At 36.3% G+C, this 17158-nt stretch overlaps 1 protein-coding gene across 8 annotated transcripts in view; it reads left to right on the forward strand.

Moving 5' to 3' along the window:
- FER (FER tyrosine kinase) overlaps positions 1 to 17158 on the forward strand; it is a 190207-nt gene that overhangs the window by 123142 nt on the left and 49907 nt on the right. For 7 of the 8 annotated variants that reach the window (XM_084504774.1, XM_084504780.1, XM_084504779.1 and 4 more), the window contains one exon: positions 156 to 250. In XM_084504774.1, coding sequence (XP_084360900.1) covers positions 156 to 250 — 95 coding nt within the window. Of the gene's footprint in view, positions 1 to 155; positions 251 to 1210; positions 1743 to 17158 lie in introns of those variants that run through there. The other variant, XM_084504781.1, reaches the window with a different exon arrangement.

Genomic DNA, 17158 nt, shown 5'->3' on the forward strand with positions numbered 1-17158 from the left:
GAAGGATGATGGATTTGTGACATCAATTTTTTTTTAATGATAACAGTAATGCCATGTTCCATTAAAATAACATTAAGGGTATAAGATATTTTCTTATTTAATTGGTTTGTACAATAAAGTTTATTAATATAGTAAACTTACTGTATGTTTTGCAGAATACTCAAACAGTATGATCATCCTAATATTGTAAAACTTATAGGAGTTTGCACACAACGACAACCTATTTATATTGTTATGGAACTTGTTCCAGGTAATTTTATTTTTCCTTTTTTCACAGCCTATGTTCATATGTAAATGAATTCTATAATGTAAAATACATTGTTTTTTCTGTCTTTATTTGCATTCTTATGACTGGCCTAAAAAGTCACTTGCCTTATAAATCTTTGGAGATTTGCTTCTAGCATTTGCTTGCTTAGGAGTAGAATGAGCTCCATAAATCTGTTGTGAGTTTTTCTGTAGCCACTCAAGGCAACAGAATTTGCTACCAGATATCTCATGCATATCTTCATTTTTCTTTTGACAAGATATAACATAGTACTTCCTTTAACAGTAAGGTTATAGAGTGAATGTTACGATACTTGCATTTGAAGGAACTTCATGACTTGGTAAAGTTCAATTTAATAACTCAGATTTGGATGATATAAGAGATTTGTTAATATAAGAGGTTTTTCTTTGCAATGTAATTGTTCAGTTTATGGATTGGTCTTGATTTATTTTTGGGATGTTTTGTTCAAGTTATTCACCAACGACTGAAGAGAATCTCAAATTGTTGGGTTGAAAAGTTGGCTTTTGGGCAATTATACCTCTCTGTTGATTCGTTCTGCTGGAAAATGTGGTGGCCTCTAGTACTGCTTTATATGCAACACTGTGTTTTATGTATCACTGAATTTGTCTTCAAAAGTATATTGTAGGGTGTTTTAAGAACCATTTCCTTCATAAACACTTAGATTGTTTATAACTTGAGCTCTGGATTTAGTACAAGAACATGAATTCAGTCTTTGACCTATTGGATTTTTATACCTTTATTCAATTTATTGTATTTGAGATTATATTAGATCATTTTATTTGTACACATGATTAACATTATTCAAATGGAGGCAAATAACAGTGTTCTGGGTTTTAAGATGTACTTTGGTAATCAGCTTCTCCAGACATCTCTGCTGATAAATATAAATCCTCATCTTTTAACACCATCATCATTTTGTTTCAGGGTTTTCAAGAGTCTAGGACAAGTTGTTGAAACATACTAATACCATTAGAGAAGGAATTAGAGTCTCTGATTCCCATGCCTAGTTTGCAGTCCAAGTCTATGCAGAAATTCTTCTGTCTCCTGGCTTTGAAACTGCAAGAAAATTCTTAATTTCCATCCTGTTCTGCTGGTCTGTAAGCCCTCTGGCTAGCTTCCACACCTGCCTGCCCTCAGAAATGCTGCACTGTCTTCAAGTCATCACACTTTCCCATATTCTTTTGAGGGCTAAAACTTGGCTACCATACCATCAGAGTGACTGAATAATCTCGAAGAGATATGGATGCCAACTCTGAAGAAGTTGGCAGAAGAAAGACAAAAAAAAAAAAAAAAAAAAAAAAAAAAAAGAATAAATTAGTTTAGAAAAGATATTCTGATGTTAATTTTCTGTTTTCTAATGGCAAGTTTGGGGTAACAAAAAATAAGAATTATTGTCAGTGCTTTGACTTGATATGTAAAGCTTTGAAGGACAGAACGCTGGTAGGCTTGTTAAATTGTGCTTAACGCCCACCTCTCTCGGTATCTACTTTGTCTGCATTTTGTCTTAAACATGCTTTATGGTGTTTAAGCTGTTTTTCTGGCATTCTTTTTAATAATTAAAAGTGGCATGTTTTAGGTTAGAATTGTATTCTGTAAATGTCTGGCTGAGAAGTCTGGTAATTCATAAATGTCAGACAATTTTTCTCCCTGAGGAGAAACATTAGAAACAGCTCCATTAAGCAGGGAATCTCCTCTGTGTTAATTTTCTTGTATTCTGTTTAACGTTTCCCCTTTTTCTATATCCCAAATACATATGTGCTGTATTCTTACTGTGTCTTTTGAGACTACTGTGGTGTGGCTTGGTAGCTGCTCAGTAGCAGCTAATTCTGGTTTCATTCAGATTTCAATTAAGTATCTTAATTTATTCAAGTATTAAAAAATTATTTTGAAACTTATGTAAAAAGATGTTACTCTATTAAAAATGTAAACTGAATTAAAAACTATGCATCCCTTCTCAGAAAGAGCAGTCAGGCATTGGAAGGGGTTCCCCAGGGAGATGGTGGAGTCACCATCCCTGGGGTGTTCAAGGGAAGGTTGAACATGGTGCTTAGGGACAGGGTTTAGTGGGTGACATTGGTAGTAGGGGGATGGTTGGACCAGGTGATCCTGGAGGGCTTTTCCAACATTAATGAGTCTATGATTCTGTGAAATTGATAGAGTCCAGCTATCTGATGAAAGACATATATTTTCTGAAGAGTCAGAGAACATAACAAATATTTTAGACAATTGTAAAACATGTATGTTAATAAAATACTCACCCTGACCATCACAAGATTCCTTAGTGCACTTTAAACAACCTATATTGAGCAACATGCATTTTAATATAGGTGAAAAATATTGGAATATTTTTAAGAGTTGTGCTTTCCAGTATTCTGGCACCAATCTAGAAGTAAAGAATCATAACAGTTTCCCTGAAAACAAAAGAGGATATTCTGTAAATGATTTCTTACTCCTTTAGACACACATACCACAGACGAAAATCTCAGTAGGTTGTGGTGGTTACCTACTGACAAGAAACCCCTGATCAGTATTCTGAAGAGCATTATTTGGGAGGTATGTGCTTCTAGCTTGTGTAGAAAAGTATTTATTTATTATATAACTTAAACTTATTATTGCTTTCTACTAGCTGTTCTTCTAATTGATAAAAAAACTTGGACTGTTGAAACTGAGTCACTGCGACCTTTATATTTTTTCATATAAGCATTTTATATATTTGTACAGAGATCTGTAGAAAAATCTTACTTTACAGGCCTAAATTATGCTAGGTAGTTGCTGTGAAAAAGCAATTCAGCAAAGCAGATGGTTTTAAAATGTTGACTTGTGATTGTATGATGGATAATTTGTAATAACATTTAAAACACAATTGCAAATAATTAATTTATACTTTTCTACCTAAATGACATTGAAATATTAACTGAAAAAAAACCAAAGAGCTGTCCAAATCAATTTAAAAGCACAATGCTGAAGTTGCTATGTGGCTTTTAGACTATCATGTAATAAAAACTAACCTAAATTTTACAGTAATATATTTTTTTCTGTGATTTTTTTAGTGGATAACTGAGAAAACTCTTATTAGGACATGATGTTTGCATTACAACATCACATTAATGGAGATCTTCTCTTAGAGATTTCTCATTGTTTGGTGGTTTTGACTCTTTCTCTGTGACTTTTGAATTATCAGATTGAACATATTAAGACTTATAAAGAAAATTTGAGGAGAGCAATCCTCACACATTGGTATGTTGTGTTCCTAATGGAAGCTAGATTTTCATTTTTCTTTTGTTGTGTGCATACCTTTGCTCATGTTTTTTGATTTCCTATTGCTAGCTTCTGCTCCTCACATTCCATTAGGGCTCTTGCTTTAGGATGTGCTTGGTCAATGCACATGTGCATGCCGAGCAAGTCCTCTGCACTTACACGTTAAGGCAGATGTGCTGGCTTCTAGACACAAAGACTCAATTAATCCCAGGTCCCTTGGTGTGTGTTGTCTTCACCCAGAGAAGCACATGGTATGGGATCCAGAATTTTTGTAGGCGTCTCTGCATAGTAAGCCACACAAATCTAATTTCTTGACAGTTTGCTGATCATCTGCATAGCACATGCACAGTGAATGGGATACATGCAGCGTGGGACTGTTTTTTAACAGCAGGCAGATAAGGAGCCTTGATTTAAGACATCAAACTTTACCTAGAGACAATACAGTGAGCAAAGTTTGACCCTACTGATTCTGACTCAATTGAGGTTACCCCCAAAAAAACACAAACACAGTATTTTGAAAGCAAGTTTCTTCTTCTAAGTCTCCACTGTCCAAGGACAGATTTCAAATGCTGTGTTAGAACATAGCTAATGAGACCTCCATGTCTAAAAGTCATGTATTATTTTACAATACAGTGAAATAAATCTTACGGTAATTGTAATATCAGGCAATGAATTTTAAATTCTGCATTGAAGGAATGGAAATGAAGTAGATTGGCTCCAGAAAAAGGAGAGCACAACTCTCGAGTTGCTGCATACCACCGGAGTTTTCATACCTTTAAAAAATTGTGGTTAGAGTGACTACTGGACTCTTAGAACCTAGTAATATAAGAAACTGAAAGTCATATAGATTGCTAAAAGATATTTTCTTTGCAATGTTCTTTTTTTTTTTTTTCTTTTTTTTCTTACAACTGGATAATGAAATGTCAGATAAGTAAGCTTAATAGGGTTTTATGCCAAGCTGGATTTTTTCTGATATTTTCTGAGCTAAAAATACAAATACTAAAGTATTAAATAATTTAATACAGTAATTTTGTAGTAATCTTCTGTGATTTATTTTAAGTGCTTTGTTTATCCTAAGAAAAAAAAAAGGTGAAGTAAAATGAGAGTTGCTAATGAATTACAGGAGAAGAAATCCCATATATCCAAACACTTGATGTTAATATTGAGCCTCAAGTTTGTACTTTCATATGTATTTGACTGAAGACTTCATCTAAATGAAAAGTAATGCTGTAAAGGTGGAATGCTGGTCTTATAATTGTTCAGGGAGAGTTGCTCCATATTTGAGACTCCACAAATACACTCGGTAGCCTTCATTGCAAGAATTTCCTAATGTAGATAAGGCTTCAGCAGAAATGGTTTCCAATATGAGGAGCACTGGAATTTTATGTAAAAATGTGGTTTATGCTACTATATAAAAAGCACATAAATTCTCTGAGATGCCACATCAATCTATAAAATTGAACATTTTAGTCCTATTTCACAGGTTAATTTATTCTTTTTTGTTTTCTCTGCATCTGTTTTCACAGTGGTTTTGGTTTTATTGTTTTTTTGTTGTGTTCTTTATCCTGCATTGTTGACCTTAAGACTACCGAAAGAGTAGTAATAATGAGGAGCTGCTTTGATATTCAGAAGAGGAAAAGAACAATTTGCCAGAGTCAGTGAAAGGCCACATAGGGCATAAGGAGTTTTTATAACAGCTCATTTTTAGCAAATTTACATGATGATCAGAGAGACTGCTTGGAGTACTGCTGGTATTATCTGTAAACTGGCTGGAATCCAGACATACAACCTGAGACAAAGAAATCTAGAATTTTGCTGGGGTGTAAAAATGATTACCATGAAAACGATAAAGGAAATGATGAATGAAAATAATGAAGGGATTGAAAAATATGCTTCCTCTTCTTTCCTCCTTTCCAAGTGAACCCAGCATCTTTTCATGGGAAAATACGTGAAAAGAAGAAACTAGAATACCTTTCCCTTTTACCTTTCTTTAGTATTATTATCCTGGTCCCAACTTTCCTCTTGCTCATCATAGGTCTTACGGTATTTTTGCATTGATAATAAGGGATTTCAATTCACCAGAACACTCAGCGTCACTTAACTCTGTTTTTGTTTGCTCTTGATATATCATGCAATCAAAATTGAATTGCAGGACTCCCTTTAAACTGTGAGCGTTTTTTCTCTTCCTATGTTTAGGGAAAAACCAAATCAAAATCAAATGTAATCTGTAAGATGCAAAAAACAATACCAGGACACAGAATTCTTTCTTCTCTTGCTTTATGTTCATTTCAGTTGGCTTGTATTCTAGTTTGCCCTAAGAGAAGAATTTATTTTAGAGGTAGGAACTTTGCATGTTTGTGAATTGTGTGTTATACAGTGAGGGATTTGGAGATAGCTGTATAATCTTGTGGTACAGTTACCACTTCATGCAAATATTTCAAGAGTTTATCTCACAGAACCTTCAAAGGTTCAGCAAAGAGGGTCTGTGCAGGCTGTTAAGATAAGCACCATCATCACACCTGCACCATCTCTGTCTGGAAGGATATACTCAATTGACAGCAGATGCAAACATCTTTGTAAGTTCCAGCTGTTGATTCAAGGTGGTAGAAGGAAACTTGCAGTCACATTTTTCCTTTTAGCTGTTGTTCTGTTTAATCACCCGCTTATAGCTTGCATTCTGTTTCAAGCTTCTATATAAATATTTTTATAATTGACAGAGTTAAAATTACATCCCCAGATATATTTTAAAGCTTTTTTTTTTTTTTTTTTTTTTTTTTTTTTTTCCTCCCCCCCAAAGTCAGGCATTCAAAAAAAGACAATTTAAGAATCTGGCTTGTCTGTTGAGTGTTAATTTAGCTTCTCATTGCATACATATTATGATACAGACTTTAATTACTATTTAATTTCCTCTGTGCAGCAGATCCTAACCTCACAGAGTTCTGAACAATTTTGCAGGAGTTGTTTCTATTCTCCAAATCTGTCCTATAGCCGTAGGCCTCGTTTAATCTATTGTATCAGTGATCTGCTTTTAGTGTGTTGTGGGATTACTCTGCTTCCCCTCCTCCAGAGGGCATTTCTGGATGTTTTTCACTCTAGTACTAAGTGCATTGGAAACATTTCTCTGGGACACTAGCTTGCTTTCCTGATGCATCCAAAGAATTACTATCTGATAGCAGATACATGGTTCAGAAAAACTAACCCCACAACTTGATTGTATACAGAGCTTGTGTTCCTTGTTTTATTTAGGCTCATGCTTACTTGAATTGGAGTAGATCCACTGAACACTTGCAGCTAGAAAAAAGTTGAGATATAAAATCATTCAGTAGTCTGACAGTATGAGAAGCTTGTCTGAATTAGGCATTAACTTCAGGTTTCAACTGTGTTTGTTCAGCTTATATCTAGACATACATAACTAGCTCTCAAGGTGAAGTTCAGCAAGGTCATAACATCCATCTTTGCAACTGGGTAAGGTAACCTGTTCAGATCTGGACTGAATCATTTGGGATGCAAATTACGCATGCCATTGATGCAGAAACAATTCTGAGGTGACAGGTTTTATTAGCTCAGGTGCAGCGCTGCATGATTTCAGTGATGCTGGCTCCCAGGCACGTTCAGAAAGAGCAGAGCCATTTCTGTAATGCCTGTAACAGGATCTGATAAGCCATTACTAGCCCAAGCTTTGGGGTTACCTGTTCATGCTGTCCTGTCTGCAGTTGGCTGTGGTCCATCTTGGTTTACTCTCCTGAAATTAAGGTGACTGCATTACTATTTTCTGTATGTAACAGCACTTTTACTTCCAGGGGGCCTGTTAGGTCAGAGGCATTTGCAAATAAAACCCAGTGTTCTGCCTGGCCTAGCAGGCCTTTGTTGGAAATGAGGGCTATATGGCATAAAGTGGGCAAATGCCTACAAATTCAGTCTAGCTGGTGCTGAGGTGAAGCTGATACAACCTAGTAAACTAACACGACTTCTGAGGAATTTCTCATATTTTCTGTGTGTAGTGGTATTTTAGGGTATAGCACCAAATCACAGCCAACTCCAGGCATTCCTGTTGCTAGCTGCACTGAAGCTAACAGGCCAGTTTGGAACCAAAGCCTCAGTACTGAAACTGAGGTATATGTAATTTATTTGTTGATGTGGTGAATAATATTCCGATGACCTCAGCTGTTCTGCTAGCTGGACTGTCTAAATAAACTATCATCTTGAATGAATGAGGCCTGACTGTATCTAAGAGTAACCGGAGTACATGTACACTATAGCTTTCCTGAGGCTAAAGGTTAGCCCAGCTCTCTCTGATGTGCAGCTGATTACATTCATAGGACTGGAATGCTGATTGAGGCTGAAAATACTGCTAACTTCCATGTTATGTGACTCAGATGCTGTGTTTTCTGCTTTGTATATTTTTTGTCCATTTTGTGTTTCTGGAAGCAGTGAGATCTGTATGGAGTTCATTCTATCTTTTTTTTTTTTTTTTTCCAATTGCTTCTGTGTAGGGACCTCTTAAATGTTTACTGTCTGGCTCATGGCTGTATTGTGCATCCTCAGTAGCAGCCTCTTGCCAGCAAATTTCAGATCTGTGTCCTATCTTGCAGTCACATCCCGAATCTTTACTCTGCAGTGTGTCAAAAATCAATACAACAGAAAAAATAGTTGGTCGAATTCTAGAGAAATCCGAATTGCAGATAAGGTGCGGATTTTTAACAGTGATAGTGACTGGCTTTTTTTCCCCCATTCAAGTCCTGTTTTTTTTCACTGGAAAAAACACTTCAGTCAAATAAGCTAGTTGGCTGAGTACCTAGCTGTTGTTAAGCTCATCTTTTGTCTACCCTGCAGATATTCTTCATGCAAATCTGACCTCTATCTCTTTTTCTTATTTCCCCCTCTCTCTTACTTTATCCTTTCCTCTTGCAATCAATTAAGCCTCTGGCTTGTTTTTATTTGTCTCCACTCCTCTGCAACCTGCCTTGCTTCTGCCTCTGCCACCTTCACTTTTGTTGGGCATGTCACTGTGAACCAGAACACACACACACACACACGCACACACACACACATGCCCTCCTTTTCTCTGTGTCTGTCCAGCTTCACACTGTCCATCCAGCTCTCTTGCAACACACACATGCACACATGCAGACCCCATCTCTTCTTCTCCATTCTCCTTTTCTTAGCCTTGTACATTCGTATGTGGCTCTGCCTTCCTTCTACTTTCTGCATGGTTTCCAGCTGTATAGATACCAAGAGTACAGGGAGAACAGTCAAACATCTTTGCTGGGCAATTAAGTGGTGGTCATTAAAAATTCCTTTCAGCTCAGAGCTCATCTGTCTGATTAAATAAGACCAAAGTCCCACTATACAGTCATCTTTTATTGCAACATTTGAAACTAGAGTTTGATTTTTATCTTTTCAAGTATTTTAGGCTTTGATGATTCTCTATTTTACTTCAAGGCTGTACAAAAATAAATGAAAATTTTATCCATTTAACAAGTAGACAAGAGAAACAGACAATCTGTTTGAAATCTCAAGTCAACTAAACATAAAAATTCAGTGTTTTGATAGTTGCAAGAAATTCTCTCTGCATCTTGTCTTTTCAGTTTTGTTACTATTTCTTCACACTATTACTTTTTGTTTTACCTCGAAGGACTTTTAACTAAGAATGTTTATTATTTTAATGTATCTTCATTTAGAAAAAAAATGCCCCCTGTTTTTCTTTAAAAAAAAAAAAAGAAAAAAGTTCTTCATGCATGTTCCATTTCTTGTGGTTTCTCACTGCTTTCTAATTTGGAATCCCTTTCAACGATATTGCTTATTGTTTTGTAAGCATAGTCCAGTTACTGAGTGGAAGAGTTCCTGGGGGAAGATGGTTTTCCTTTTGGTTAGTTTCTGAAGCATGTTGCATCTACCTCCACTTGTAGTCCTGTATCCTTGTTGCCACAACACCGAACCGCAGTGTCCGGGTAGTCTGAGTAGGATTATTTCATGCAGCACAGGGGACAGGGAGTGCTGGCTATTAATACCTTGCTGTGATTTCTGGCTTCCTCTGAGGTGGTGATTTAGGGGATAAGGAGACCTTTCAGAATACGTGGTTACTGTGACAGGGTCATCGGCTGCACACTCTAGTTATTTGATCCACCTTAAATCAAAGGCAAGGTTTCTGGTCATTGTTAGTATTTTCCTCATTTTGAGAATATTACAGCAATAGTCCATCATCCTGTTAAATGGAAATCATGTGTCACAACCTTTTTTGCCATCTTCATTTTATCTGAGTGTGGATTTTGTACTAATGAATCATCTGCATTATGGTCTCATCAGATCTTCTGCAGTGCGGTTCTGGTGGAGGCAACATCTTCATGTTTACCTCTGTATTGCTTCTTACAGTGTCCTTAGCTGTCAATGCATGCCATTCTTTTAACTCTTGATTTCTTCTTGCATTTTTGCTTTCACATACATGCATTTCCATTCATACTTCATTACTACCAATGTTAACGTTACTATTATAAAACTAGTACATGATTGCAGCAACTTTTATTTGGCTTACTTAACAGGAAAATTAAGTTTTAACTGGATTTTGCAATGGTACTCTTCAGGCAGTTAAAAAAAAACACTCAGGTTTATTTGAAATTTCTGTTAATTAGTTACATTAAAAAATAAAAAGGAGGTGTGGGTGAAAAAATTACAGACAACTGATCAATTAGTTGAAAAGTGAAAGTACACCATTTTAAGGAAAGAACGTACTTCATGCCTGAACATATTCTTAATAGTTTGTCAAATTGCTGCTTAATTCCTTCAAAAACTGTTCTAGAATTGCCACAGATACGTTTAATATTTAAAATTCATAGTTTTAAATAACAGTGTTTAAGTGTGTTTTGTTGATGATGCACATGGACAATAAAGAAAGTGTGCATGTGTTGACTTTAGGTAGCCAGAAGACTGATGGTATGAATCCTCAAATTTATAAATGCAGGTGCACATAAAACATTTCAATAGTATAATTATAGCTTATAAAACGGTTATGAATATTGAGTCATGGAGCTCCTCTGTGTTCAGTGATATGGCCAGAAGTACACTGTCTGTATGATTACCTCATGTTCATCTGCAAAATATAAGTGGACTGTTTAAACAAACTGCTACTAAACAAGACTATTTAACAAAGGAAACTCTCCCGCTCTGTTAAACCTTACATGTAAATAAGAACATACAGAATTTAATAGTATTCATAATAGTTTCTTCTATGTTACTGTATGCAAGAGTATTGCCTAAATTATTGTTTGTAACATTAGATCTATGTAATACTGTATCTAAGTATAATATATGTTCCTTATAACTAGATTTTGATATAAATGAGTAAAGTGGAAGATTTCCCAACATAATTTCAAAACTTTATTTTAATGATGTTCAGTATCAATATGGGCTATGAGAAGAATGCTGAGTGCCTAGAAGCAAGTAAGTAGGTACCCTTTGGGGCACCAACTAAGGAAAATACTGAATTATGTACTCACAGTAAATCATAAATGCCACTGAACTCAGAGATTGCCACAGCTAAATATCTTATAAACAGATTTAACATATTTCATTGCTATTTCTTGGGTTTTGGTTTCTTCTCATTGATCACAGATAAGTGTTTTTTTCCTCTTTCAGAACTGCAACTTACTTTTGCATGCCCTCTTAACTGAACTGTTATATTGCCATAAAATACCATGTAAACTACAGCATAAAGTTTTTGCTATAAGGTATGGCCAACTGCAGGAGATGTTGATATGTGGCATTTTCACTCTCTTAAAATTTCTGCATATAATGAGAAATGTTTCACATTCACACATGAAGGGCTGTTTCTGAGGAATCCAATTACCTAGCAGGCTGCCCTAGTATCATCATAATGCTTCCTGCTTATGTACTACATATTGTCATTTACTTAATAAAATAATTCTGTCATATTAGGCAGACGCTCCAGTCCTGTTATTTATTCCCCTATAAACCCCAAACTGATAGTTGATTTCTGCTTGGTGGTAATGCTGTAATGGTCTAATTATATCAGTAGCACTTAGAGTAGTTGGAGCAGACCTCATTTCATGGTCGTGTTGTATGCCATTAACTGGAATAACAGGTAACTGTGTAGAATACAATGGAAATTATGCATGTAGGAGAAAGCATTGCTTACCATTATGTAGCCATCTAGTTTTGTTTCAGTTGTTTGATAGTCTAATTGGTCTGTTAATTTCATTTTTGTCAACAGTTATTATATTGGAGATTATGTTCTGACAGTATGTGCTGCACATAGTGAATTAGGGTATTTTATATTAAAATTTGTTTTAAGAAGTGCATAAAGATATTACATAGCTACACTGCATAAAGATATTACATAGCTACACTGAAGGGTTTGTAGTGAAATCCTCTTTGCTCAGCTTTGAAGGTATTTGTGGGGATGTTTGCCTGTGAAAATGAGTAGCTGGAACGTTGGTCACAGTGGACTGTACAATTCAGAACTTACTAGTTGGTTAAAGGACAGACAGTGGTGTAACAATGATGAGGATAATCAGATTCAACCTAAAACAACATAATACATCTTGTACAGGATGAAATGCATATCACTTTCTATTGTGTCTGCAGCTAACAGCACTTTCAAATGAACAGAGTATGTAAAAGACAATTTCATCACCTCTTTTCAAGGGCAGATACCAGAAAACTGAACTAGTAACAAAAACATACCCTTCCTGTTGTGACTGTAGACAGATCGGGATAATTTTATTAAAAGTGGGTTTTGGTGATAGGCATAAAATATACTGTATACAGCTTGAGGTATACTATGCTGATTTTGTTCAAAACTCTACAGATTCATACAGAACATGCCAGACATTGAAGATGAGCAAGTCTTAATCACTTGCTGATAGTATAAATATACATTCATACCATGGGAAGTTACAGGCTCGTACTCTGCCCTTTAACACATTCTGATACAAGAAATTGAGCAGCTTTCAGTTCTGTTCAAACATTAAAATTCAGATCTTAGTCTGATTGCCTGAGTGTTTTAGAATTGAGTTTATAACCTGTGTTATTGCTAAACTTTGGAATGGAGATGGTTAACTTTTTAACCTTGTTGTCACTTGTTACTTGATGAAGTTCTTACTGTTGATTGTGGAGAGTGATAACTCCTCTCTACAAGGGATTTGTATGAATTTTGAGGAGAAATGATCTTTAAAATAATCGTTTCACATATTTAATCTTACATCTCCCGTGTTTTGATTATGTTTTGATTATATTTTTGCCACTGTTTCTTTTTTTTTTTTTTTTTTTTCTTCCCTGTGCTGTGGCCATTTGATCTGAACCTCAGTTAAGTTGAGTTTACATTCTTTTCTTGTTGGACAAAGAGAGTTTTGGTTTAAGTAGTCTCTGTGTCCCATGTGTCAAATCAAGAAAGATAAATTGTTTCTTAACGTTATTCTTCTGTAAAGAAAAAATTTGATATATTAATGTCCAGGCTTTACAGTGATGTTGAAGGAAAAGCCTCTTTGTGGCAGAGCTGCTGTTTTATCCTTGGTATTTCACGGGAGCTTGGGGTTGTTTATGAAAGGGAATTCTGTGTCAAAGCTAGGATCTCACATTAAGGATGTGAGATAGAGCATCCTGAGGCTTGTCAGCTGGATCCACTTCAGGAGGATGAGTTACAAGGCATGTCTTTGCTTCCCTTCTCTTTATTGGTCCCCCAGCATGGGGGAAGAGGCTTGCAAGGCAGTTACTGCTTTAATGGGCTGGAGCCTGGTCCTTACAGGTCCCTGAGGGCTCTGTGCCTCATGTGAACAAAATTCAAACATCCTCCAGCATGTGGAGGATGTGCACTCATGTGATGGGAATGCAGAAAAGATTGGGAATACATCATGTCCTGTCATTTCGTGGGATGTTCTTGCGTGTCTGGATGCACATGCAGGCTATGCAAGCCAAACTTTGGCACTTGATTTGTTGCACATTCTGTCATACAATAAATATTTTTGCTGAGATGCCCTGGCAAACAAGCATTTTGAGCCCTCACAGCAGGAATTAGTAAGAAGAAGAAGAAAAAGAGGTAGTAAAAATCACTATAAATTAAGTAATTACTTGTCTTAAAAGAACACTTGTGACTAGAATCAGTAGTAGTTGTCTTTTCAATGCAGACTTTTAGTCAGTCATCTTTCATACTGAATGCTCTGTTAACTATTATGCAGCTAATTTATACAGAAATTTTCAATTACAATGTGATAAGTTTGATTGGAGAGTTTTATTCCATAGGATGTTACGTCTTTTTTTAAAATGACTTTAATTGGTTGATTTGTTGTTATTCAAGTTCTGTTGAGAGTTGTGTATCTGGAAGAATGCTTACTTCTCTTGTGGCTTCTACTTTTGCCCATGATTCTTTCTATGCCTCTATATCTTTGTTCTCTTTACCTGTGAATTTTCAGGTGCCAAAGAAGGTCAAAAAAAAAACCAAACAAAAACCCAAACATAAAAGAATGGAAATTCCCCAAATCATTGGCATGTACCAGAGCATATATAATCTTGCATCTTGGTGGATTCTGTTTCTATCTGCAAGCCTGTTAGGACTGAGGAATAATCGTTTTTGTTTTCACCAGTATTTAACAATGTTAATATTTATTTTCAAGGAAGGGAGTTTAGCAATAGCAGTTTTGCTTGGAAAAAGACTTCTACTCTTGCTGTAAAGATTTTAACCTCACTTCTTTGATTACTTACAATTAATATTCAGACTCACATTGATGTTGTTATAGCACTTATAGCACATATAAATAGACGTTTCTTATTTAGGACTTGTTTCTTCATTTTTAGTATGGCTGTGTGCAAAAGCATCTTTTCTTTTAGTATATCGAACTGAGCTTATCTGTATTTTCAGTTCTTCCTGCAGCAAGATGTTGGAAATTCTCAGTTTTCAGAATAGGAATATTGTTTGATTGAGGGTAATTGTTTTTAGGATGGCCTTGTGTACTTTTTCTGTAAGGATCCTTGATGTACTGTTCTCATTGAAGTAATGCCACAAGTTGTCAAGACTGGAAAAATTTCACATTCATAAAGGCATATAATCATGCTTGCTAATTAAAAATGATTCCTATGTACAGAGCAGTGACTACTCAGTATATAAACAAAATAATTTTCATCAGCTCTGAAGGTAATATTGCTTGTTTGTATGTGTTTGGTGTTCAGGGAGCTGAAGGAAATTGCTTAAAAATGATTTTAGCTGTCTCCTATAACCAGAATATTTCTGTGTGCACATGCAAGAAATGACAGATGCTTCAATGGAGTTTTTATCTTTGCTATCTCTGGCAATATCTACTTTTTGCTAGCTAGCAGACTATGTCAGTAACCTCTAAGATTAAAGGAAGGGTGATTGTTGCTCACTTCAGTTTGCAGTAGTATTCTATTCTTTTAAGATTTCATTAGAATTTAAAATTCAGTATTCTAAGGTGGATCCTTGCAGACTGTGGAGGTGTAATATATGCAATGATCTTTTTTATAAAACAGAGGTCATTTGAAATTGGTTAAAGACAATTGACTCTAAAGAGTCAAGGGCATCCAGTCAGCTATTTGCTTTCCATCTGTGGATTATCCAGCCTCTGAGAAAGGGACGTTGTGGGCTCCATGTGTGCCAGCAGCTCTGTTGGTGCTCTCAGGATGCAATATTTGCTTGCTCACATGAGGTGTGCTTTTTAGTCCAACATGAGCAGTGTAAAAAGTATTGCTCACCTTTGCTATCATCCTTGTGCATTAACAAAGTGTTCAGGCAATCCAATTTTAAATACTTAGATAACCCACGGTTTAGGACTATGTGAACTGTATGAACCTTTTATTACTCTTGCAAATTTATAATAGACATGATTTAAACAGATGGAGTTTAGCTGTTCCATGCGTTCTTTTTTTACAATTGCCCAAAATTTGTCACTGAAGAAAGCATGTATCAGGTAGCATTATTCACATGTTTAATTGGAATTGGGGTAGTAAGAAAATGGAAGGCCAGTAACTAGAGGTGTACCCCAGGGGAACACCTTCATTAATGAGCTGGATGATGGGGCAGAGCGCACCCTCAGCACTCTTGCAGGTGACACAAAGGTGGGAGGAGTGGTGGACACCCTCTGAACACCAGGAACACTGCTTTGCTGTGCGGGTGACCGCGCAGTGGCACAGGCTGCCCAGAGGCAGTGGGGTCTCCTCCCTGGGGATCTCCAAAAGCCCCCTGGACATGGTGCTGGGCACCCTGCTCTGGGTGGCCCAGCCTGAGCAAGGGGCTTGGACCAGGTGACCTCCAGGGGTCCCTGCCAGCCACAACCACTCTGAGTTTCTGTGAAAATAGTGTTTTCAGCTTTCCTATAGTGTTACTGTGTTCACAAGCAAAGCAGAAGCAGTGTTTTCTATCTGTAGTTTATCAGGTGTTAGTTTTCTGGGAGTTATCATTAAGACAACCTGCATCATCTTCAGATTCTTCGTACTAAAAGAAAGCTGATCCCAGGGCAAATGAGTAAGTGAAGCATATTGCACTTGATAGTCAAGGTACTAAGTCATTTTATTGTTGCTGCAAGTTAATATTTGAAAGGCCATAGAATCACAGAATCTCTAGAATCATTTAGGCTGGAAAAGACCTCTAAGATCATCTAGTCCCACCTTTTGGAGTTAGGCTTCGTAACAGTAGACTCCTTTCTTTAACAGTCTCTTATTTCCTACCGTATGAAATATAAATGGCTTCCAAAGAAAATTCCATGTGAAACTTTTTAATATAAGTCTTTTTACATTCATTGCTAAGAAAGGCAGTTTATGAAATTGTGTCACAGTGCATTACTTGCAGGAGGGAATTGCTGTAGTCAGTTCAGTCCAATGTGAAAAGAAATGAGGACTAGAGCACCAGCCAGCTACACATTAGCAAATAAATACTGTGACATGTACGGCTCCACTATGATTTTTAGGCTTTGTCTGGAACAATGAAGTATATTTTGGAATAAATCTCTAATAGAAATACGTCAATCTGAGCATGACTTTTTAGTGTTTATATAATGCCTCCACTACTTACCTTTCTCTTAAATCAGGTTTTCAGTAACTTTTTCTTGCAAATACAGCTTCCCTTTCAGGAGTCCTTCCTGCTCAATCCTTCTCCTCCCCAGACAAGACAGCAAATAACATCCTCAAAAATGGTAGACAAAGTCACAGTAATATTAGTTTGCCTTTAATTGCCAGCAACAAATAGGCAGTTAACATTGCCCAAGAAATAAAACACTTTGTTATCACTTCAGTGGTTTTGGAGTAGCTTGAGAAACATCACTGCAGATAATCAATTTAAAATTGATTAGGACATTAGGAAAAATGTCTTTACCGTTAAGGTAGTCAAACACTGGAGCAGGCTTCCTAGAGAGGTGGTCGATGACCCATGCCTGTCAGTGTTCAAGAGGCATTTGGACAATGCCCTCGTCAATATGCTTTTTGGTTAGCCCTGAAGTGGTCAGACAGTTGGACTTCATCATCTTTCTAGATGCCTTACAATTGAACTAGTCTCTCCTCTGCTCTTCATTATTTTCTTGTACCTAACAAGAATCAATCATTCTATTACCAGTTTGCAAAGTCTGACAGCAATCATTCTGTGATTTGAGAACTATA

This window comes from Aythya ferina, assembly GCF_964211825.1.
Source record: "Aythya ferina genome assembly, chromosome: Z".
Classification (NCBI taxonomy): Eukaryota; Metazoa; Chordata; class Aves; order Anseriformes; family Anatidae; genus Aythya; species Aythya ferina.